The 24,912-nt window shown below is 51.9% G+C and overlaps 1 protein-coding gene across 1 annotated transcript in view; it reads right to left on the reverse strand.

The window, feature by feature from the left end:
- Positions 1 to 24,912, reverse strand: part of ANK1 (ankyrin 1) — a 126,054-nt gene that overhangs the window by 58,861 nt on the left and 42,281 nt on the right. The window contains exons 3-11 of the mRNA XM_027122906.1: positions 11,922 to 12,020; positions 7,917 to 8,015; positions 7,277 to 7,375; positions 6,100 to 6,285; positions 4,951 to 5,049; positions 4,474 to 4,572; positions 4,100 to 4,198; positions 1,670 to 1,867; positions 156 to 254 (exon numbers count right to left, since the gene is read on the reverse strand). Coding sequence (XP_026978707.1) covers positions 156 to 254; positions 1,670 to 1,867; positions 4,100 to 4,198; positions 4,474 to 4,572; positions 4,951 to 5,049; positions 6,100 to 6,285; positions 7,277 to 7,375; positions 7,917 to 8,015; positions 11,922 to 12,020 — 1,077 coding nt within the window. The remainder of the gene's footprint in view (positions 1 to 155; positions 255 to 1,669; positions 1,868 to 4,099; positions 4,199 to 4,473; positions 4,573 to 4,950; positions 5,050 to 6,099; positions 6,286 to 7,276; positions 7,376 to 7,916; positions 8,016 to 11,921; positions 12,021 to 24,912) is intronic.

The following is a 24,912-nucleotide window of genomic DNA, read 5'->3' on the forward strand; positions in this document are numbered from 1 at the left end:
CTGAGAGTTCTAGACTAGCATACACACACACACAACACACACACACACACACACACACACACACACACACACGCAGCCACAAAGAACAACTCTCAAGATGGCTATTGGAAGAAGGCCCGCGGAGACCGTCCACTCGTCTGCGGAGTTTCTCCTACCTCAGTGACAGCATCAATGGAGGCCCCCGTCTTCAGCAGCAGCTCCATGACGCGGATATGGTTCTTCTTGCAGGCGATGTGTAAGGGGGTAAAGCCATTCTGCAGCCCCACACAAAGGGAGACAGGCAAGCAGGGGCTCGCACTCAAGCCCAAGGAACACCCAGACCACCCTGCTGATGGAAAGGGAGCCCCTGCCCAGCCTAAACGTCAATCACTGTGAATCACGGAAGGGGCAGGTGGCTCTCACTGTGCACCAGGCGAGGTCCTGGGTATGTTGTCTGTAAACCCTTTTTCCAAATTTCGTCACATTTTTGGACGCACTGAAAGAGCCTGCCGTTTAAAGTTTCCTTAAGGGGAAATTTACAATAAAGAGAACTGCTGTGAAGCCCAGCACGTTCCCTGAAACCGCCGTGCGTTTCTAGTCAAATGGATTTCTGAACCTCAGCCCTGCTCGAACATGATACGCTAGGATGTAAACTCCACCAGGGCAGGGATTTCTGTTTGTTCGCTGGGTTTTGCCCGTCTGCTTGTTTTTTCAGTGCTTTAACCCCTAGGGCAGTGGTTCTCAATGTGAGGGGAGGGGATTTTGTCTCACCACCCAGCCCCCGCCCCGGGGACACTTGGCAATGTCTGGAGACGTTTTTGATTGTCACAAGGAGGGGAGGAGTGCTATCAGCGCCTAGCGGGCGGAGGCCAGGGATGCTGCTAAACATCTATTCACGGGTCAGTCTCGCCACAACAAAGAACATTGGCCCCAAATGTCAGTAGTGCTGAGGTTGAGAAACCCCGACTACCCCAGACAGTGCCCCGCAAGTGGGGACTGCTCGGTGAAAGCTTTCTGAACAAATGAATGAATAAATGAATGAACGAGCCATCCTGGCGGCCTGGAGGCTGTCCGGCCTTCTAAATTCTCCTCCTCTGGGAATGGGCAGAGGGGAGATGGCGGGTGTGGGCAGGCTCCGTGCAGCGCTCCGGCCCCGCCAGCAACTTCCCCGGGAGCCCCCGGCCTGGGGCGAGCGAAAGGAACCACAGTCCCAGGAGGGAATTTGCTTTAGGCCTGAACTCACCTCTGCTCAAGCACCATGACCACTGTGAGCCCCTCTGCAGAGGAAGGATGCTTAGCTGAGCCCATTTCACTCGCCCCCAAAGCAGGTCAAAAAGCCAGGCAGTCGCTAGAAATCACCAACCCTCAGCTCTGGGCACGGACGGGAGTGACATCCCGCATACCTACCGCACACACTGCTTGTGAGTCAGGTGTCCTGGGCCCAAACCCACCCAAACCTCAGCCTGTTACGGGGGCTCGGTCATTATGTGTGGGATGCGGCAGGGAGTAAGGTCACATCCGCCTGTGCGCTGCCACGCCCCGTGGGCCTCAGTGCCCCGCCCCCCGACACTGTCCCCGCCCTGAATCTCCAGGGCAGCTCCAGGCACCAGTGGGTACCTCCCTGGGGGGCTCAGCCATGCAGCTCTGGCCCTAGCCCCTCTGGCTCCTTTTCCGATAGCCTCCTACTCACCAGGGCTCTGGAGTTTGGTTTGGCCCCTTTATCCAACAGGACCTTGGCCACCCTGTGGTGGCCGCAGTGGGCAGCCACGTGGAGCGGGGTCAGGTGGTCCAGTGTGATGTCGTCTATCTCTGCATTGTATTGCAATAGGAGTCGGACACAGTCAAGGTGGTCTCCCTGAGCCGCCATGTGGATTGGGGACAAGCCATTCTGGTGAAGAGGGAAAACAACCAGTTGCATAGGAAATGAACATGGAAATTCAAGGCAGGCAATGATTCCAACCTCACTTCCCACCTCCTCCCTACACAGGGCTTCCATGTGGCTCCCGGGTGAGCCTGGTTCATTCCGGCCTCCGCGTTCCTGCTGGTCTCTGATTGCAAACCTCCTTCTTCTCACCCCACCAAATCCTCCAGGCCCGCTCTAGCCAGGCCCACGTCTTCCACGAGGCCTCCCCTGGCCACCCTTGATTCCTGTGGGCTTTTCTCATCTGTACCCCTCACTCGGACCGTACTTATATACTTGCCGAATTGTTTTCATAATTAACTTTTCAGGTGTATGTATCTTCTCTCCTTCCTTAGAAGCTTCTTAAGATCAGTGACTGTGCCTGGTATCTCTTACACGCCCCACGCATGCATGTAACACACACAGTGGTCCTTAATCAGTGTGGTCTTGAATGAATGCATGATGCTAAAATGGAATTTGGATCTAAAACCCTCCGTTCTTTGTCCTTGACAAGTGCACATCACTTTAAAAAACTGTTAAGGATCCTCACTGTTTCTTAAATAGCAATTTATTTCAAACAATTAAAGACAGAGAAGACTCACTCACTCATTCATTCAGACATAAATTCAGCAAATATTAAGTGATTAAAGTGCATCAGGTATGGGATAAGCTCTGGGGAAACAGAACAGACAGAATTCCAGGCCAAGGAAGCTGGCAGACTAGTAGGTTAAAGATGGGAAAAGAGATACATTGTTGCCACTCCGTGTGGTGACATCAGGAAGGCCTGATAAAGCACAGAGGAGCAGGGGAGTGTGGAGTCATGATGGGGTCGGGGGGACATGCGGAGAGAAGGCTTGCCAGGGAGGTGATCCCTGAGCTAGGACCTTGCCAGGAAGACGACACAGGAAGAGCATCCCCGAGAAGGGAATGGCGTGTGCAGTGCCACAGAGGCAGCCGCCCTGGGACCCAGGGAGCTCCATGCAGGTAAGCACGCGGGAGGCCAAGGGCATAGAGCTGGACTCCAGGGGCAGGCAGGAGCTGCACCATGAAAGCCCCTGAGCGAGGAAACTGGGACGTTAGGTTTTAGCAAGAGACAACTGAAAGCAGGATTTTCAGCGAGGGAGGAACACAATCAAGCGGCATGACGGCTATTGTTAGTGACTGAATTGAACTGTGTCCCTCAAATTCACATGTTGACGTCCTAAAGCCCAGGACCTCGTGATGTGGCCTCATTTGGAAACAGGATCATTGCAGATGTAGTTAGTTAAGATGAGGTCACTGGTGTAGACCTTAATCCAATATGACTGCTGTCCTTATAAAAAGGGGAAATGTACACACACACACACACACACACACACACACACACACACACACGCGACAGCCTGGGCCGTGAACATGACCCAGATTTCAGCGAGCTCCACTGAACACTCACATAACCCTCGGTCAGGGAATAAACTGCTCCTATGGTGTAGAATCTTATGACAGGGAGCTGCGCACAGAAAACCTCGGGAGTGGCCATGGGTGGGTCTGGTTTCTGCCTTGCTCTGCTCTGACCACCTTCTAAATTCACCCCAAGAACGAGGCAGTAGGCCTGGAGGCGGTGCAGGCAACACCAGGTAGTCTGACAGCTTCGGCCCCAGTAAGACTCAAGACCTCATGTTAGAACTGAGGGCTGGGCTTTTGCTCTGGCCCCAAAAGGACCTCGAGAAGAACCGTTTTGTTTTCTTTTCAACATCATCCAGTCCGGCCCAGGCCCTGAAGACTCCCCGAGTGCTTAGTTCCTGTCTTTTCTGGAGCCAGGGTAAAAGAGATGAGGCCTGATCTCGAGCTGTACAGACACATGACAGCCCATGGGACAAATCCAGCCTGCTGCCTGTGCTTGGCAAGAAAGTTTTACTAGAACAGGGCTGCTAGTTTGCACGTTATCCACGGCTGCTTCCCCACTACAGTGGTAGATTTGAATTGTTGTGACATTGACCAGGGCCTGCAAAGCCTAAAAATATTTACTCTCTGGCCCTTTAGAGAGAAAGGTGTCAACCTTGATCTAGATAATAATTAGAGCCGAGTGCCTCCTGTGTGACAGACATCAGGGTCAACGTCACACACACTGCTGAGTTAGTAGAATTAGCATCTCTGTTTCTCAGAAGTGGGATTCGACCCGGGTCGGCCTGAGCTGGAGCCCCGCCTAAGAGATGCTCCTTGCAGAAAGGAAGCTCGCACCTTGGTTTTGGCTTGGATGGGCGCCCCGTGGTCCAGCAGGATCTCTGAGATTCGCAGGTGCCCATTCCGAGCTGCACAGTGGAGAGGTGTCAATTCATCCTTTAAAAGACAGTCAAAAAGAGAAAGCCCCAGAGGCACCCATCAGAGGTCGCTGGAGAGAAGGCACCTGTGGCATCATTCCAGCCGGAGAGGCACGAGAAGGCTTCCTTAAGGACCAGCCCGATGGAGCAGTCTGGTCTCCAGCTGCCCCTGTGGGCTGTTCTAGAGGCTGGACGCCCTTCCCTAGCTGGTCATGGGGAGCCCACTACCTGGGTGGAGCCCTGGAAGGCAGCACTCGCTCCCCTGGCCTTGCCGGGCAGCTGGCTGGCACCCACCTTGGTCCTTGTTTCTATCTGGGCCCCGCGGTCCAGCAGAAGCCGCACCATGATCACGTTCCCCCTGCGGGAAGCAATGTGCAGCGGCGTGATGCCGTTCTGGAAGGGAGGAAGGGACTGGTCAGGGCGTGTGTCCTTGTCTGGGAGGCAGCTGCTCTGCGCCCTGCTCCCCTGTGGCCCTGCCCCAGCCCAAGGCAAGCGGCCATCGGAGCCCACTGTCAGGACTCTTCTCGCCTAAGACAGATTTCAAAGCCTCTAAGGACACGCCAGCCTCTTGGTTCATCACAGCAAGCTGGCTGAGCCCAGGTCCCCCAGAATCAAAAACACAGGCTGCAGTTTCTTAGAAACCCACCCAGGGCTGCTTCACCCGCAGGCACGTCTGCAGTGCGGGGATGTCCTTGGTGCCGCAAGAGGCGGGCACTGGGTTCTAGACGCCCAGTCCCCGCATTCATGGGCGGCCTCACCAAAGGGCCTCACCTGGGGCGTGAAGTTGACACTGGCTCCCCGGTTGAGGAGCAGCTGGGCCACGTTGAGGTTCTCGTAATGAGCTGCGATGTGGAGGGGGGTGAATCCCGTCTGGCACACAACAGAGGGGGACAAGGCGTCACAAGCCACATACTGTCATTTCTACCTCAGAATCAGCCTGGGATTCTGAAAAGCCAGCAGGACCAGAGGACCTCACACAGCAGGCAGATTCAGAAGGAAGGGGTCAAGAGATGTCCCACGGCAATTACATCCAAAAGTGAGGTGCTACCTCTGGGGACACCCGGTCTCCGTGGTTCACATGGACAAACCATGGACCAGGGTCACCTCCCACCCTGCAGGCAGGGCCCGTTCCTCTGAACGGTTACTTCTGAAGAGATTTTAATGAATGAGTGAGAAGTGTTATGGGGTCCATGACCTTAATCCTCGGGACGGTTCCAGCCCCCATAGGGGTGCAGTGGCCCCTGGGTGGCCAGCTGGGTGGCCCTTTGACCCTCGGTGGGTCCCTTGTCATCCTTCTGTTCCTAACCCCCGACCACGCCTAACAATCCAGGCAGCAGCTTTCCTGGCGGAACCCCGTGACCATGGGGCAGGGGCCTGTGTGACTGACTCAGTGCAAGTGCATTCGCAGCGGGAGGGAGACATTAAGTTTAGACGTTAAGTCTAAACTTACAGGTAGTGAAAACATCAGACAGCGTGTGCAGACGGCGGGCTGTCCAGGCCCTGGGAGGCCCCTCTCCGGTCCCATCTCCACGTGGGAACCCTTCCCTCCCTCCCTCCAACCGGGGGGAAGCTGGGAAAAGAGCTGGAATAAACTTCTAGAACACCACCTGGGTGGGGGGGATGGACTGCAAAGTCCTCCTCTGGCCAGAGGCCCCTCCTGCCCCGCCTGGACGCTGTTCTGGGTGACTTGGAGCCACAGCGAGCACATGTCCTTCAGCATTGCCCGGGGGTTTAAAGGGGGGCGTCCCCTGTGGCTCTCAGCTGGCTGGTGGAACGGCGGGCGCAGCGGGGCGGGTGCTTGGGGTGCACGCTGGAGCTTCTGTGGTCTGGCTGGTTCCAGGTAACTGCCGGAATCGGTGGAGACCCCGAGGGCCCCGGGTCCGGGCCCCGGCATGATCCCGGCCCCGCCGGCCGCCTCACCTTGGAAAGCACGTCGGGGTTGGGGTCGTTCTGCAGCAGCACCGCGGCCGTCCGCGTGTCATCGTTGCGGGCCGCGATGTGCAGGGCCGGCAGGCGCACCTTCCCCTTCGTCCCGTAGTTGATGAGGTGCGCCACCACGTTCTCGTGGCCCTGCTGCAGGGCCACGGCCAGAGGGGTGAAGCCGTCCTGACCGGGGAGGGGGAGAGGAGAGACCGTTTGCTCTGACCGTCCTGACCACTCGGTCCTCAGGGCAGGACACGCGCTTTCAAGCTCAGGGCTCTTGCCCTGTGCCCGAGGAGACCTCCCTCCCCCACAGCCTGCGAGCGCGGCTGCCATGCCGCCTCCTCCCTGACGCCGCTCCTGGCCCTGCTTTCGTGCCTTGCCGTCTCACGGCACCTCCAGGAATTTCCCTTTGGCGCGTATTTAACTTTTCCTTTAGGACGTGCTCCTAGTTGGAGCGTTGATGAGAGTTTTACTGCCCTGTCTCTTTGCCTCCCTCTCACCCCATCACCCGGTGTCAGGACAGTGCCGTGAACTGATGGCCGACCAACATTCCTTCATTCATCTCACAAGTATTATTGAACGCCTACCAAACGCTGGAAACCACACCAGGCACCGAGGTTTCAGTTGTGAGCTACTGTTATTAATCTCCTCGGTGTGCGCTAGGGGCACAGGGCCCCCTGAACTGGCAAAGTGATGTCATCTGATGCTAAGAGTCAAGAGAAGCTCTGGTTCCATCTAGTCCGATTTCATCATTTCACCAGTGACAAAACTCAGGGTCGAGTGACCTGTCCAAGAGTGTACGTGGGTTCCCGGCAAGAGCCTTTCTCATTAAGGTCCTAGGCAGACCTGTCACCCACACGTGCGCGCGCACGTGCACACACACACACACACACACACACGTGCGTGCACGCCTCCCACCCCAGCCCGGCCTCCAGTGTTTTTCACAGTGGGAATGACAGGCTCACCCCTGCTGTCACTTCTCTGGCACATGTCTGGGCATCCCTCAACGGCCATAACTTTGTCTCTTGCCCCCTTGCAGGGTCCAACAGCACCCAGGACATTGATCATGGCAGAGAATGCATCCCAAGCCATGTCCCAGGAACACACTCCCCTGGGACCGTGTCCTCCCCCCAAGAGACATTCAGCCGTGAGGCCGCGTCCCCAAGGTACTTACTTCTGTGGCTACATTCTGATTAGCTCCGTTTTCCAGCAAAAACTTAACCACCTCCAAGTGATTCTCCTGTGCTGCCATGTACAGGGGTGTAAAGCCTTTCTGTAGGCCAAGAGAAAAAGCCATTGGCATTCACCCACGTTAGTGACAGACGCTAAAACCAATGCAGGATCCTCCAAGCTCGCAGACAGCTCTCCCTGCAACCTGTTTCCACCCAGCCCTTGTGGCAACATCCCCACCTGCGTCTCCAGCTATAAAAACACACGGACACTCTGCAGTGGCGGAGCGGGGTTACTTCAGAAGGCCACCAGGTGGGCGCGATCCTCTCCAGAAGTCTGCTCCTGCCCCTCCCAGAATGGTCAGCCTCTTCTGCACACCCACCCCCCGCTAATTTCACTCCTTTCCTCATCCCCCCTCACGTCCCCCCATGCACAGATGAGCCACAACTAAATATATTATTCAGCTAAAGGAACAGAGACGGGGTCCACGATGACCCACCCCATCGTGCTTAGAACGTCCACCGTGAAGCAGGAAAAAGCAAGAAGGTGCTTGGGGACATTTGAATCCACTCGGACTCGGCCACACAGCGTGTCCACCCGGGTGAAGGGCGGGCAGCCCCACCGCCCGGGGCCCTGAGCATCACCTGTGACTGGGCGTTGACGTTGGCGCCATAGTTGACGAGCTCCCGCACCACCTGGTCCTGACCCGCCAGGGCGGCGATGTGCAGCGCCGTGTTCCCCTTCTGAAACACGGGGAGGGAAGACAGGAGGTTCCCAGGGGCCCATCACAGGTACAGGGCTGTCACAGGTGTGGGATAAGGGTGTCGTCTGCGGGGAGGCAGTGGGCTTCCTTTATGGCCCCAAGGGGTGGACAACACACACTTTTGTGCCTGACCCATCAGACATCATGAACAGCCCTGGAAACCCAGGGAGGGAAGTTCTTCCCGTTCTCCTGAAAAAAGAATGCCCCAGAACAAGAACGCCAACTTCTCAGCACGGATCTGCTGCTCTTGGGCTCGGCGTCCCGACACCGGCCGACGGGCAGTCAGGATTCCCCGGGACACCTGCGGAAGAGCTGCCAGGCCAGCTGACTCCCTGGACGTCCGGCTCCTCCCGGGCTGTGGCCCTGCAGGACGGGGCGGAGGCCCCGAGCTCCAGGGAAAAGGAGGCCACAGATCCCGCGGGCCCAGCTCCCTCGCGCCATTACAGCAACACGCACCGGCCAAAGGCTGGACCAAAGGGGGCACGGGGTGAGGGGCAGTCAAGCATCAGATAGAAGCGGGAAGGGCAGAAATAGGTAAAGGAGTTGGGGGGAGGGTTAGTAAAAGGAACTATATAATGTACGTAGAAGAAAAGAAAAATATAAAACCAAGTGCGGAAAAATAAACAGAATAGAACCTGGCAGAGGAAAACACAAGGAAGAATATGAATAAGTAAAATACAGTGAGTCAGAGTTCACCAAGTCGGAGAGGAGAGGAAGGCCGGAGAGAAGAAACATTAGAAGCAAATGAAATTCACAGCTGTTTTAAGGTAAACTTTTCAGAAGCTGAGAACTGGTAACAGAGACTAAGACACCAGGCAGGCTCTGAAGGTGGTGGTAGTGGGGGGACGTGTGAGGTTTCTTGTTTGGATCCATCCTGGGCATTTAACAGCACTTCCTGGATGGGCGGGCTCAGGTCCGGCAGGTGGCTTCCGTTTCCAGGATGCGCCTCCCTGCCAGGCTCCTTCCTGCCTCCCTCCCAAGTCCCTCTCCCCGACGTGATCCCACGGGCATCCCTGCTCCGGGAGGGGCAGGCGGGGCAGGCCCACCTGACAACGTCCATCAAACAGGGACCACAGCTGGACCCATCTGTCCCTCTGCTACTTAAGGCGCACAGATCTCACACGACCTCACATTTTCTAATTCAGACGGCATATAGTTTTTAACTAAACTACATGAACACTTGCCAATCCAACTCAGGAAACCCACCAAACAGGGACTTCAAATCTAGTCTGTGCGCTGGGGCCACCGGCCACTGGGAGCCAAGCGCCTCCCCCAGGGGGTCTGAGCATCACAGGGCCACCCGGTGCCCCAGGGCTCATGTTTCTGTCTCTAAAGCGTGGCCTGTTTCAAGCAGGAGGGTCCTCTCGTTACCTCCCAAATGTGTCTTTCTGATTTCTCCTTAAGTCCCACTTGATAAGCAGAAGGGTTCTCCCTCAAATATCCATCAGAGAATAAGTGTCAGAAATGAGCATAAAGATGCTAAGTAATCTTTTCTCCTTCGAAGTCCGAAGAGCCTCCACTTAGACACCTTGGCACCTGGGTCCAACTCACTCGCTGTACCAAGTGGAGCAGGGCTGCTGGCACCAGAACCTTCTCTAGGAATCAGGACTCAGACCTCCACGTCTCCCCACCTAGAAGGAGGCATGCCGTGTCCATCCATCCACTCACCACACGCTGAGCATGTGTGTGTCAGGCACTGGGCCAGCTCGAGAAGGGAATTTCAAACATTTCCTTCCGTCTGCCCCTTCCTGCCTGAAATCCCACGACGACAGGACTCGCCCCATACAAACCCACGTGGAGGGAAGCTGGCCAGGGAGAGATGTGGAGGCCTGGCCGTGGGACTCAGCCCGTGACGTCTTCAGAACCTGGGCTGAGAGCAGCCCTGGTGAGGAATGTATGCCCCCCTCCACACACACATGCATGCGCCGCAAGGCTCAAGGAGACCCCCCAGCCTCAGGTCCGGAGTCACAGGGAGATGGTTTTTTTCTGCTCCTCCCGCAGCATGAAGGAACGTGCCCTCAAAGAAGCAGGAAAAAGTACTTAGCTATATTTGGATCCACAAAGACCCAATTTCTCCATTTCCAGGGAGTCCCAGAGCTCACGGCAGGGAGGGTGGCTGCAGTGGGTGCTGAGTGAGTGCCCGGGCTGGGGAGGGGGGTGCAGGGGGAGGCAAAGAATGCATTTGTTTCACGCTTTTAAATTTTCTAAGCACAGTTTAGGAACCTATATTGGTTTTGGCTTTTTAGTCTTGTCTTTTTTAATCTCGCTCCTGCCTGCGAGACCCGTTACAATTCCCCAATCTGTTGTGGCTCTTGCTTTGCCCACGGTTTCAGCTTCACCCTTTTTTTCCTCCCTCTGTTGGGCCCTCAGAAACCACGTTGGCTTATACAATTTCTATAAATACAGAGACACACCAAGCGTTCGCTTGCAGAATACCGATCCAAGGGGGAAATTCGGAGAGAGTAAACGTGCTGAAGCGTAGTGTTTCTGCAGCTCTTGTGGGGATGCCAGGGGGAGGACAGCCACTCTGGCCACCACAGCCCGTCAGATGGTACCATGCTTGCGGCCAGGCAGCTGACAGCATCGGATGAGAAATAACCACGTCCCTTTCATCCGCAGAAGAAGCCGGGTGGAAACAATTGGTATTTGTCACGGGGTTAGAAAAAAAATGCTCTGTACACGTTCAGAAAGAGCAAATCAGTCTATTTCATCCGTGAGATCTTTTCACCTTTGGGAAATGACATGAAAATTACAGAATTTTCCCTCGAGAGATGAGTCTACCTTCATAATATTTTGGAAGTTCACTTCATAACCATAAATTATATCTGTTCTCTACCTGTTGTTCTTCTGGTTCTCTGCTCACGAGGTGGTAACTGCGTGGAACTGAAATCGGGGCTGTGCGTGAGACCACGCTGAATAAACAGCAAACGGAAAGTAAGAGGCTGCAGGGACCAGCCCAGGAAGAAAACCATGGGATATAACAAAGGAAGGGGGAGAAGAGGAAACAGTACTTGACACGGTAAACAGAGGTGATTCTTTTGGTTTCATTTTGTTTGTTTTTAAAAGCTGGCTGCTTGTTGCTTAGTAAACAAATAAGATGCATAAGAAATGAAACTGATTTTGCAACATGTAGGTGCATCAATTTCATGACTGCAGTTTCTGGACTTAAGTCACTGGTGTTTATAATCTACTGCTTTGGGGAGAACTGTCCTGCTGTGAGAGGTGTGACATCACACAAATGCTTGCAGTAAACAGAACACTGTTCACTGTTCAAGGGACCCAGTAAGGAGAGGAAATGGGTTTGGGGCTGACCAAGGAAGACTCAGGGTTGGAGAAGGATGTGGAGAAGGACTCTTCCACAGCCCTCATGAACGACATAGTCACCAATATTTATTGATTTCTTCCTATATAGGCATTATATATTCACTACCACATTTGATTTTCATACCATTCCTGCAACTACATATTATAATCTCCATTTTAAAGATGAGTAAACTGAGGCTTCTCACTGGCTGAGTGACTTGCTTCAGGTCACAGAGTATGAAACATCTCAGCGAGGATTTGGACCCAAGGCACCTGCCTGTGGACCTCTTAGCTTGGGAAAGCATGAAGCCATTGGGCAAAGGGTTTTATTTTTAGATTTACAGTCGAGTGATGAGGATAAAGGCCCCCTGAATCCTTGTGGAAATGGGGTCCTGTGTTTTTCAGGTGACTTCAGGGGCTCACAGGGCTAGGAAGTGACTGGAAGGATGAGAGGAGTTCAGAATCAGGCTTGGGTCTCTGTCATGAAGGGCTGGTTTCTGTGTCTTTAGGGTTTGGTACGATATGTGAATTTTGATGGAAACCTCCCGCCCCGCCCCCCACCCCCTGCCACCAAGAGACGTACCTTGGTTGTCGTTTCCAGGATGATCTCTTTGTGCAGAAGTTCGACCACCATCTTCACGTGGCCTTCTTTAGAGGCCAGATGCAAGCCGTTCAGCCCATTCTGTGAAGAGCAGAGAGGCAGGGACGGCGGGGTCAGAGGGTCCGTGCGTCCTGCTGGTCCAGGCAGCTGGACCGAGGTCCCTGACCGCGAGGGGCCGTGCAAAGGGCCCGAAGGGGAGACCCCGAGTGGTGTCGACATAGGCGCAGGGCAGAGCCAGCCTGTGACCAAAGCTTGTCTGACAGTTAAATTTTAGGGGAAAAAAACCAAGCAAACATTTTCCAGGGCCAACCATCAAGTCCACAAAAGCAGAACTCTCACTGGGTAGTTAAAGTTCCAGCCGCCCGGGCTCTAAAGAAAGCAGCCAGCGCGAGCTCACTGGTCCCCTCCTGCTTCAGACCCTTCTGACCCTTGCACTTAGATGTCTTGAAACTTTCTGGCAAAAGCCGCCTTCAAAGAGAGCTACTCAGAACACAAATAACTGACTACACGATGGAACTAGCTTTCAGTTCCAATGGAGAAGTAGATCTCGGCTCTGCACAGAGAATGATTTTCATCAGTCAGTGATCTCCACCCCCCTCCCTCTCCACCAGCAATCTCCCCTCTTCCCATCTCCTCCTTCCTGTCTCCTCTGCTGGTCAACTCTGTTCTCCCACGTCCCCTTTCGGGGGGAGCCCAGGGCCACCGTGGGCTCTGGCTGATAAGAAAGACCCTCATCACCAAGATGGAGGGGTTGGTTCCTGATGGTGTGAATGGAGGGGTCCCTGGCTCACCCAATATCTCTGCATCCCCACCATGGGGTCCTGAAACTCCCACTCTCCCTTTGTATCAGGGCATCATTTTCAGGAGATTCCAATTAAAACACAAATATTCTGCCTGGGAGTTCTAGTGCATTAACCCATTAACAGATTAGCCCTATTGCTTTGCTAAAACCAGCACTGGAAAGTACTGAGTGATTACTGCTGTAACGCTGTAACCTTTGCAGCTAGTCCCGCTAACCTGACAGCAGTGCCTCATGATGGGAGAATGGAACATGTATAAGGGGGCCTTGGACGGGGCAAATATAACTGGTGCCTTGGGTGTCAGAGAACAGCCCAGAGTAGGCTTGAAGGGAACTTTACCTACTTCCTATTTAGATCAGACCCGCCCTGCGCCCCAAACCCACAGAGTACAGCTGGCCAAATCTTCGCCCGTCAGCACAGCCAGCCTTGCCAGGGTGGGTGTATGTGGAGGGGATGGGAGAGCCCGCTGCAATATTTCCTCTCGCCAATGCCTGAAAAGCTCCGTTAGATTTCTTCCTCTTGCAGACTTTGGACACCGTGAAAATGTAGGGTCCAAAGAGGTGTGAGTAATCCACACCCCAGAGTGAATGAGTTTATCAGATAAAGGCGAGGTCAGAGCCCGTTTTGATAACAGAAAGGGAGAAAGTGGTTGAAGGCAAGACAGCAGGTCTGTGACTGCAGGAATCTGAGGGAGGGGAGGAGCTTGGGGCTGAAGCCAGTTCCCCTCAAATCATTCTGCAAAATACAAACTTGCAGAAAAGCCTTTGTCAGGCGACCCGCTCGGGGGACCTGGAGCCACTCTCTCCAGCTTTGCGTCCTGACTGTACCCCGGGGAAGGGTCTGCACCGGAGGGAGCCCCTCCTTCCCCAGCGCTGCCATCTGCAATCCCCTCTTCACACCCGGCAGCGCCTTGTCTGGAAGGTTCCGGGCGCTGAGCGCAGGCACCCTGTGGTCATGTGGGAATCCGGGGTGGGCATACCACTGTGGGAGTCACAGTCTGCTCACTGCAGGGGACTCGGCTGGGGCTTCGAGCGTGCGTGTGCTGACCGCGGGGCTTTCAGCGCTCCCGGGGGGTGCAGTCACTTTCCAGGAGCAGTCGTTGGTCCTGAATGCCTCAAAGCTGGGGAAGTGGCCAGTCTACAAGGAAAACACTAATGTTTGCTGCTAACACCCCAGGGGTGGCTGTCCCTGCTCTTTGGAGCCAGAGTCAGGATCTCAATCCACAGGGATTCTAGACACACAGTCTGCCCAGAGGATGCTGGCGTCCAAAGGGTTATTGGAGATCCCTGAATGCTGAGGAAACCAAGGCCCAGAGAAGTCAAATGATTGGTTCAGGTCACACAGCCTTTCTAGGTCACAGCCACATATAGAACCAACCTGGATGCCCCAGGAAGAAAGAGTTTGGGGCTTTTTTTTAACCCGAGGAAATGGTATGTTTCTTTTCATCAGCTGATGAAAGGACAGGTTCCCTTTGTGATTACCAGGCAGCTTAGAGGGACTGCTCAGTCACCATAACCATCCGTGTGGGACTGGTCACGACCGCTGTAGGTGGTCCCCAGGATTTTACTCGCTGCCCTGGTCCCTAGGAAGCCCCTCTGCTTCCCTCCCTGGTCACATACCCCCTCCCAAAGCTGAACTCTGGCAGAAGGCAAGGGACCGTCTAAATATCAATAGATCTGTGTCTCTAATAGTTTTACTCAGCTTCCACCTCGGATCCTGGTTCAAAGATCTCTTTCTTCTTTATGACTTTATTTTTCTTACTTTATCTTTGATTTGTTTCCAACATAGTCACACTAAGTTACTTCCAAGTCCATTACTGTGATGATCTGAATCCAACTCCCTCACCAGGGCCACAGAAGAAGCCCATGTGGCACAGCTACGACGGGTGTGCAAGAAGACCCAGGAATCTAGTGCAGAACAAAATCACACAGGGGCACGGCTATGATAAACTCCTGTCCCAACTACGGTTACCTCACGCCGAGCAGGCACTAAATCCGCTTCAGCAAACGTTTACTGAGAAGCTGTTCTGCGCCTGGCCCTACGCTAGGGATGCCTGAAACACAAACCCTGACCCTCAAAGAACTCAGTCTAAGACAGAAAGGAGATGCATAACAACAAATGCAAAATCACGTGAAAAACGCCCAAAATGCAGGTAGAAGAGGAGCACAGAGGAGAAAGGAGCTGCTTACTTAAGGGGTCAGGAAAGCTTCGCAGAGGGCTTTTCGGGGCAGTCTGCACACAGCCAGGGGTGCAAGTCCATTAACAATGGCAACGTGAGTTTAAACATGTCTGAGTTTAAATTCTAAACCCATGAGCTCAGGTTTTAGAAACTATGCTCCCGGCCCTTCTCATCAAGGGCCCTCCTCTTTCTTCCATGAAGCATCTGGATTCCAGGACCGTACAAACATCCAGACCCACTGCAGCAAGTTTTCTCCAGCAACTGGCCTCAGCAGATGGATGGATGGCCACATCCAGCAGCTGAGGTCGCTGAAAGCCTGAAAGCAAGTTTAGGGCATATGTACCCAAAGGAGCTTGTACAACTGTCTTATTAGAGGCATAACTAGTCTAGGAAGGAGACCACTTCCAGTATTTCAAAAGAGCGTTTCATGGATAAATACTACATTTCATACTTTCTTTTTCTTTAAGCAGACTTGTTATTGCTCAGATCTGAAGTGGGGAGGGGTGCAAATTCTGGGAGCTGCTCGTTCTTAACTAAAACTATGGACAGAGACGAACTGCAATCTACCACCTCTTTAAAATCAGGATCCGTGTGGTGTGTTTGAGTCAAATCAAGTTTAAGTTATTGGCTAAGAGTAAAAGGCAGGCCGCTGAACCTTCCTCGCACCTTTGCAGCTAGTCCCGCTAACTTGACAGCCACTCCACTCCACGCTGAATGGCAGACAGAATACTGAGGGGGATCACGGGGAGAAATCACATATTTCCTCCCCCAAATAACTGGGTGTAGAAGATAAGCAAGAAGGAGGTGGAGGGATATTAGAGGAACTTCTTCAGCTAAATTAGAAGCTAGGGAGCAAAGCAGTAGCTACTTGTGGGCATTTTTTTTAACCACACGCTTTTCTCAGGAAAATGCCAGCTTGCCACATTCTTCTTCCCAAAGACACCTGCTTCTGCGTCTCCAGTTACGTGCATGTTAGACTAACTGATTTTGTTCCACAGCCCTTGACTGCTCTTTTCTGTTTTTCTTTCATCACTCTTTTTCTATTTTTTGTTTCAATTTTGATCATTTCTACCGACACGTCTTCAAGTTCTTTGATTCTTTCCTCAGCTGTGTCCAGTCTACTCTGGAGCCTGTTGAAGAAATTCCTCATTGCCATGAAAGTTTTTAAAAATTTCTAGCATTTCATTGGGCTCTTTCTTACAGTTGCCATCTCTCTGCTGAAATCCCCTATCTGTCCATGAACAGTGTCCACTTTTCCTACTAGATCCTTTAACATATTAAGCATAGTTATTTCAAAGTCCATCTGATAGTTCCAAAATCCAGGTCATCTCTACATCTGGTTCTGTTGATTGCTTTGTCTATTGACAATTCTTTGTTGTTGTTTTTTTCTTACTGTGTGTATTGTAATTTTTAATTGAATGCCAGACACTATATATAGAAGAGCAGTAGAGACTGAAATAATCTGTGCCTGGAAATGGACATGCCTCTGCTTCTGTGAAGCTGTTAGCACAGGGCTGAGGATGGGGGCTGAGTCAATCTAGTCAGGAGTTGACCTGCGTCTGGGTTTTGTTGTTACCACGGGTGCACACGGCCTTCAGATTATTCCAGAGGTAGGCTGCTGTCACGCGGAGCTCAGAGTAGGAGCTAAGGTGCCAGAGGGCTGTTCTGTGATCCTGAGTGCCGCTCAGCTTCCAGCCATCCTTATGTTGCCTGTGCCTCAGTTGGGGTCTTTCTCCACTCTCTTGCCCCCTGCCAGCAGTCCTATGCTCTTCCTTGTTTCAAGGTAGGAGCAGAGCTTCTCTTTTGTCCTGCTCCAGCTTCAGTCTTAGGCAGGCTTTGCTCCTGGGCCTCAAAGGTGGGATTTTTTTTTTCATCATTTTTCCCCTCTTCTCTGCAGCAGCAAAACCTGCCTTGTCTCTATACTTGGTGCTGAGTGAGATTCCCCTGCTCCTCCCCCAGTGGCAGCAGACCTCTGCTTTTTATTGGTATAAGGCAGTTAGTTATTTGTCCCAAATGGCTTCCCGCCCTCCCTGGGAGTACAGGGGGTGTGCCTCCCCCTTTACTGAAGCAGCACTGTGTCTCTGCCTGTCCTGGGGCTGGAAGGTTTCCTACCCTCCCCAGGGGCAGAGGGAGTTTGCCACTACTCCCCCTCTGGAGAAGGGATTTTGCCTGAGGTCTGAAGGGGAGAGGGTCTGTTTTGGCTTCACACAAGGGAAGGGTCTGGGGCCTCGCCCCAACCCCACAGCCACAGGCACCACCTGCTCTCCTGTGCTGCCCATGGGTGTCCTCTGGCCTCCTGGTTTACCCCACTATTTCTCAGGAGCACCTGGTGGAGGCCTGGGGCTCCAGACACACTCAAGCCACACCGGCCTGCGGGAGTCTGTGACGACTTCGCTTGTATGGTAACTGCTTTTCTCTCCTGCTTCTGCCAAAGCTGAAATGGTGGCCCTCTCCCCAGAGGGCTCAGCGCTTTCTGGAATTCAGCTAAACGTCCATTGCCTTGTGGCCTCAGCCCTCTGATGGGCTCAGGGAAAACTGTCATTCTGTAGATCATCCAAGCTTTTCTCTCTCTGTTAGGGTGGGAGCAACGTTCTTCGAAGCTTTTTACATCCTAGAGACTCCCTATCCTGAGCCCCTGAGGCCACCTGGTCCCATATGATCTCGTCCCACATGGTCTTAACACGGCAGACAACCATTTTAGGATCTTTTGGGCAAAAATGTTCATGCCAAACATGCACACCTGGAGTTTCTCATCTGCCTTTGCTCTGTTTTTTTCAGGTAAAATGTCAGTCTAGAGGATCCTTCTGAGCAGTAATCTGTCTGATGGGAAGGGAGGAGATCTCAGCCAGGCCGTGTTTCTTTTAACATTTTTAAGAAGAAGAAGAAGAAAAATAAAGTCTCATTCAGCCTGAATGATTTAATTTGGAGTATTTTCTTGTACCAACTGTGAGAAATTCCACTGGCAAAACAGACAATTCCAGACATTTGTTCTCAGTAAATGATCCCTCTGTTGCACGTCTCCGATTGCCCCAATTACACTAATTGATTTCTCAATGTACAAATCCAGTAGACGTGTCACAGGAAATTAAACTCTCATCCTGTCCAGAGCAGAGGACGATTTCAAACCGAGAGGCCTTGGTGTCCGGAGATCCTCTGCCTCTTTGAAAACTCCAAGAACACCTCCGAGGCTGCTGCTGGCGTTCCCGTGTGGACACGCCCCGTTCCACTCCTTTTCTCACACCCGGTGATTTCACGCACACACACACAGGTGGCCCTGGAGCAGCCTCAGGTTGTGTCCTGAGGACCCTCCTGCCCACCTGCCCCTGCCACCCCACAGCCCCTGAACCTCATGATTCCAGCCCCTACACCCTTTCTTTGAGCTAAGCAGTGTGTGTTCCTGTAGCAGCTGGGAAGCATGGCCTTTTTATTCATAAGCACCTACTACCCTGTTATTGGCTGAGCTTAGCAGATTAATTGGCCGCCCTATTAACAGAGGCTATGGAGCCTTGGGCAGGGGAGGCTTCGATGGGGAAGGAAAGGAGTGGAGTCCTGGAAGAATAAGCCAGAGCAGCAGCGGCAGAGAAGGCCAAGAAGCCGAGGGCCCCAGAGGGGAACAAGATGCAGTGGAGGAGGGGTTTCTAGGTAACTTGCCTTCAGGCCACACCCACTTTACCCAGGCAGTCAGCCAGGAGTGAAGGTCTCTCCCATAAAGGACAAGGATGTATACACAGAGGATCGTGCACCTAGTTCTTATATTTTATACGCTACTTCCCCATCCAGTCCGGATCCTCTAGTAGCTTGTTGTATCTGTCCAGGGAAGATGAGTATTATACTCTACGTTACAGAAGCTTAATTCCCCGAGTAACAACCCGCCTGTACATTCGTGACCTCTAGCTTTGCTCTATTATTGGTTCCTATCTGTGGGGCACGATCACTGACATTACATATTTCCAGGTCTGCAGCCCTGAAACAGAGTAGGAAATAAAAATCTAAACAGGGCTATGGAGAGAGAAAAGGACTGAAATGGTTGCCATCCCGACTCCAAATCCTGAAATTGATGAGAAAGAGAGAAAGAGGGAGGGAAGAAGGAAAGGCAGAGACCATGGAAACCAAAGACAGAGGGAAAGACGAGCAACAAAGGTGACGGGAAAGGAAAGACGGAGCGACTGTCACTCTGGGCTCAACGACATGAGGGCATGAATGAAGCTGCTGGCAAAGAAACTGCTACAACAATATAAATCTTGGGTCCTCTCCTCAAATTGCCTGCATTAAATTTTCAGCCCAAACAGAAATGAAATCAAAAGGGAACAGGGGTTTTCCCATCTTCCCTTCTCTTCTTGTTCCCGTCCCTCACCTCCCAGCTGGAAGATGCTGGCATCTGAGGAAGCAGGACAGTGAACTGGAGGGGTGCCCTGCAGAGGCATCTGAGAGGGAGGGGAGGGCCGCTCTGGAGTGCTTGGGAGGTTGGCACATCGAGTGAATAAACAAACATGTTAAGGATGATGCGAATCCGTGGAAGTCAGATTTCTCACTGTCTGAAGGGATTTAAAACCTGGAAAGAGGAAAGGCTGGGAAGAACCCTGAGGTCTTGGACCAGGATTACAAGTACTGGCTTGATCCCATGGGTTTTTAAAAATACACATACACAGATAGATGTAGAAATAGGTACAGATGTGTGTACACACATGACTAGCAGTAGCAGTGGGCACACCGAGTGATCAGATTTTGGTGTCTACGTACCAGCCTCCACTGAAAGGAAACAGGGGGCCTTGGAAAAGTGGCTGATCCAGGGCTGGGGCAGGGCAAGTACAAAATGCCACTGGGATAACTTATGCCAGAAAGTAAGGAAATCAAGAATGATGCAAACACGTCACATCACACAGAAGCCTGCTTATTGAAAGGGCTCCCAGTGGCCTGGTTTAGATCTGAACATCAAAATAAGGCATGAGAGTATCAGATTACAATGCATCAAATAAAACAGGAACCCATGAGTCTGAAGAGACTCATTATAAGTAAATAATGCATAAAAAACAAATCAATGAGGGAGAAGGGAAAGCTTGTCCTTCAGTGGAATGCCAGCTAATAAACGTAGAAGAAATGATGGAGATGGAGAATCACTCCTTGGAAACACCATAGTGGTAGTGATGCAGGCGGAGGTCATCCGTGTATGTGCCAGGAATGGTGGTTGGGAGTTTGATGAGGGACAGGATATTGGCATTATATTGCAATATTCCTCCCCAAGAAAATACTGATCAACTACAGAGGGAAAAATGGATGATTTCACAGTAGAAAAACTTGGCAGACACCAACTTCAGCAGGTGATCAAGGCTAACATCCTTGGAGTGGAAAGGGAGCATGATTTCTATGGGATCCTGCTAGGAATGCCCTGCCTCTGCCTGGTCACCAGGAAACGTCAGCAGACGCAGCTCAGGTGCAAACTACAGAACGGAAGACGGTCAAAAAGAGTAGAAACAGGCCAAGGCTGAGGAAGCATTCCAGGTGGAAGGAGGCCGATAAGACATGACAAGTGATCCCAGAGGGGCTTCTTGGAGAGACTCTGTGTCCTGACTACTGGGTGGTACACACCGGCTGTTTAGGGGTGACGGGGAACTCCATCATCTGTAGTACATATTACAGATCAATAGAGAGGAAAGGTCGCAGAGAATCTGGGTGAGGGAGATGTGGGGATTCTTTGTACAGTTCTTGCAAATTTTCTATAGGTTTGAAATGTTACAATTTTAAAAAAGAAAGTGGGGGGTAGGAAGGAGCCGAGTGGGAGGGGTAGAAGAGGTTGTCAGAGAAGCGGACGCAGAGCTCTGCGTTACTCTGGGCTCTGGCTCTGGTGGGAGAGGATGGGCAGCCCGTTGCGGTTCCCGCGCGTGTAAGGATCAAAGCCAGAGTGAGAGGCTGAGCACGCACATCCCTCCTGTTTTACAGGCCCCGCGAGGGGCAACCTTTACCAGAGTTGAGAAGCCCGTTCTAGGCTGGAAACCCCGGAGAGCAGCCAAAGCCCCAGATGGGAACCAGCGGACAGGAGGGCAGGGCAGCCCCCACACACCTCACCGCAGCCTCCTTCTGACCCGGCTATCACGTGGCTCCCTGGAGACCGCTTGGTGGGAAAGGTCTGCTAAAAATATATGACCCTGGGTCTAACACATCGGAAGCCAGAAAGAGCTGAAGCGATTGCTGTCACCCTGGCGGGAAATCAGCCCTCGTCTCCTTTGCCATCCTGTCTCCAGTCCAGGGCCGGGGAAGGTAGAAGCAGCTCAGAAACGGAGAGGAAGGCGTACAGTCAGAGGGGAAGGCACAGGACCAGCTCTGCACGTGCCCCTGCTCTGCCCTATTACAATCGAAGTTTACCTCCTTACCCAGGCAGCGCTTATGATTTAGAGGTTACTGGATATTCACAAGGAGAAAAACACTTGAGTGCTTTCATTATCTTAAGAAAAAAAGAAAAGAAAGAAAAAGCCAGAAACCCACACCTCTTTGGGAGCTCCGGGAGGAGATGCCTCGACCCGATGCCCTTCCCTCTCCTCTCCGTACACACCTGGGCAGCTTCCTTGTACTCAGCAGCTCAGCGGCCGCAGGGGCTGGAGCCCTTGGGGACACAGAGGAAAGTGTGAGCTCAGGTTAATGAGACAACGGGACTAACGGGACTCTAAAATTCAGCTCAGCAGCTAAGAATATCTCCTGTGGACTAGAAAGAGAACCCACGTCCGAGATCTCAGCATTCCTTTAACAGGATAAAAAGAACCAGCTCTTCAGAAGCAGGGCAGTGGGGTTTACAGGCAAGAACGTCGGACACGGGACGAGGGCCTCTAAACTGTCCTCCTGATGTCTAGACATGTCACTTCACCTGCCAGGCCTCAGCCTGTGAATCTTCAAAATGACAGGCCTGCTTCTCTTAATTCCATAATTCCAGAATCGTGTACGCACTCTCAGAAGACAACTAAAATAGGGGAGGGTGGGACGAATTGGGAGATGAGGTTTGACATAAATATACTGCCATGTATAGAATAGATAGCTAGTCGGAACCTGCTGTATAGCGCAGGGAGCTCAGCTCGGTGCTCTGTGATGACCTAGATGGGTGGGATGGGGGATGGGAGAGAGGTCCAAGAGGGAGGGGATATAGGTATACATATAGCTGAGTCGCTTCACTGTACAGCAGGAACTAACACAACATTGTAAAGCAATTTTACTGCAATAAAAAAAAACATATGTGTTTTTGCACATAGAGATGCAGAAACACATACGACAAGACTCCTGCCAAACTGTTCACAGTAATTTGGGGGGGTTGGGAGCAGAAGGGGAGACTAACAGAAGACTGACTTTCTGTATTTCTGTAAAGTGTGAATTTTTCAACAACTACCCTGCATTCGTTTTGCTGTTAAATGAAAAATCTCAAAACACACTCAGGGACATGGTTGTCACAAATGACAAAAACGGGCCTGGCACACACCGTGTGTTCCCTAAGAGTTGATGGAACTGAATTCACACACATGCAACCTGACACACACACAGAGCTTTCTTTCTTCTTAGTCTCTCGAGACTAAGAATGCCACATCTAGTCTTCACGTTGTAAATTCACGGCAATCAAACCATAAAGTGGACTTTGGAGGGTGTGCTTTCCTTGTAACATGTTCCAGATCCTTCCTGACGATGCTATCACCCTTTCTAGTCCCTCGGATCCCAGAGATGTCCCCGTTGTTGCTACAAGTGGACATTTTTATACACCTGAAGCAGTCAGTTAACTCTCCCTTCACCAAGAGGGAAGGGAAATGAAAACAAAACCAGTCAGCCTGTCCGCGGGGTTCGGTACACAGAGGCCAGGCTAGGGGTTGGGAGGCCCCGGCTGCAGCTCAGGAAGACTCTTTGCCTCTTCACCGACCTCACTTATCAAGCACCTGCTCTATCCACTCCACAGGGGTGATGTGAGCCTTCAAAGCGGCCATGCCTGGAAGGGCTTGGGAAAGCAGAGACACCAGAGAACTGAAATCACCGTGGGTCACTCTGATTCATGTCAGGCAATCAACTTCCTTTCCAACTATAAATTAGCCACTGTAACTAGCAAGAGGAACACCAAGTAGCTCATTTCTGCCACGATGCAGAAGTCATTTACCTATTTAAAATAATTCAGGGGAAGGAGGTTTTCAGGTTCTGTCTTTTTCACTAGTACCTTTTCGAGCAGGAACCGGAGCTCCAGAAGAGTCCCTGGAACCAGGCTCTGGGGCGTCTAGTGTTCCCCTTGTACACCTGCACACCCCGGACCACCACTCTCCCACATGGGGGGGCTGCAATCACACACCCTTCCCCTTGCTTCTTCACTATTCCAGAGCTGCGACAAACAGCACATTTCCGGAAGCCTTAACGTTACCATGTGATCGTATGGTATACCACGTATCGAGAGGCTTTCTGTGTGAGTTGGGGGGTGCAGGTAGAATTAGGGAACAATGTAGTTGAACATGATCTCTACGCCTGTCAGCAGTTCCTAAGCAAAAGATGATGCCAGAGGGGACTTCCCTGGTGGTCCAGTGGTTAAGACTCCACACTTCCACTGCAGGGGGGCCTGGGTTCAATCCCTGGTCGGGGAACGAAGATCCCGCGTGCTGAGCAGTGCGGCCGAAAAAAAAAAAAAAAAGATGATGCCAGAGAAGACTAACAGCCTCCATACTGGCCCTGATCCAGATGCACCCTCCTTAGCCTGGTCACCCCATCCTCCCCTCTTACATTTCATGTACCCCAAGCTCACCAACCTCCCCACTGCCTGTGCCCTTGGCCACCCCTGCCTCTGCACAGTCTGCTCCTTCCCGCTGCAGTTCCCCGTTCCCAATTTCCCTGGCAAACTCCCACTCTTCCTTCCAGGGCTTTCTCTGACTCACCGCAGCCACCACCCCCAGACTAGAAGTGATAGCGGAGCACTCACTGTGAGTGGCTCGCACGTGGCTTAGTAGAGCAGCTCAAGAAATGTGTTGAGTGAATGAATAAGTGAATGAGGACAGCCTCATTCTGGATGGCGCTGGATCTGTAACCTTCTATTTACAAGCTGGACTTCTTTACTGGCCTCCAAGTTCTTTGAGAGCAGGGCATGGTTGAATTTAGTGTTTCCCAAGGTCCTGGGGGTGTTCTAAGTGCTCAATACATGTTTATAGACTATGGTATAGAGAACGGGTAAGCAACAAGGTCCTGCTGTGCAGCACAGGGAACTCTATTCAATATCCTGTGATGAACCAGAATGGAAACGAATCTGAAAAAGAATATATATATGTGTATAACTGAGTCACTTGGCTGGACGGCAGAAATTAACAGAACATTGTAAACCAACTCTACTTCAAGAAAATAAAATGCATTTTGAAAAAGGAAAAAAATGAATTAAAAGAAAAATGTAAACATACATGTTTGTTGAGTACCTGAATGAGCAGAGAAACTTCAGGGGGTCTTTGCCAGCCCATCTCTCCAAATCCAAAGTTATAAAGCTCAGAAGATATTCAGAAGTAACCTCTAGACCTCAGCTCTCTGAGCTATAAAGTGACACAGAGTTGAATGCCAAGATATCCTCTAAGTTCTAAGACTATAATTTGGAAAGGTAGCAATTATCACAAATCCTGATCAAAAGACTTGGCATTTGGCTGCTGTAGAAGAGATTATTCTGTAGCTCTTGTTCAGGTGCACCATTTATTTGAAATGCTGAAAACCCTTCACCTTCAAGATAAACAAGTACCCAGCAATGCTGGGTGCATGTGGAAGGCACATGTGGAAATTTAGGGAACATCAATGGAACTAGCATGGTTTCACATGCTCTCGTGGGCTGTGTCGGAAATTGTTTATGTTTTTGTGATTGCTCAGATGGTCGAGCTTCTGGATACGGCAGCAAACACTGCCACGTATTTGATGAGTGTGGCTGGTGCCAGAAGTACCATCATGCAGGAGAGTCATTATCCTAAGAGGGACTATTTCACGCTGCTCTTAGGAGTGGCACTGCTTACGACGACGTGGA

The sequence above is a fragment of the Aethalodelphis obliquidens genome, unplaced genomic scaffold (assembly GCF_003676395.1).
Source record: "Aethalodelphis obliquidens isolate GAN/ISIS:26980383/991018 unplaced genomic scaffold, ASM367639v1 scaffold25, whole genome shotgun sequence".
NCBI classification, from domain to species: domain Eukaryota; kingdom Metazoa; phylum Chordata; class Mammalia; order Artiodactyla; family Delphinidae; genus Aethalodelphis; species Aethalodelphis obliquidens.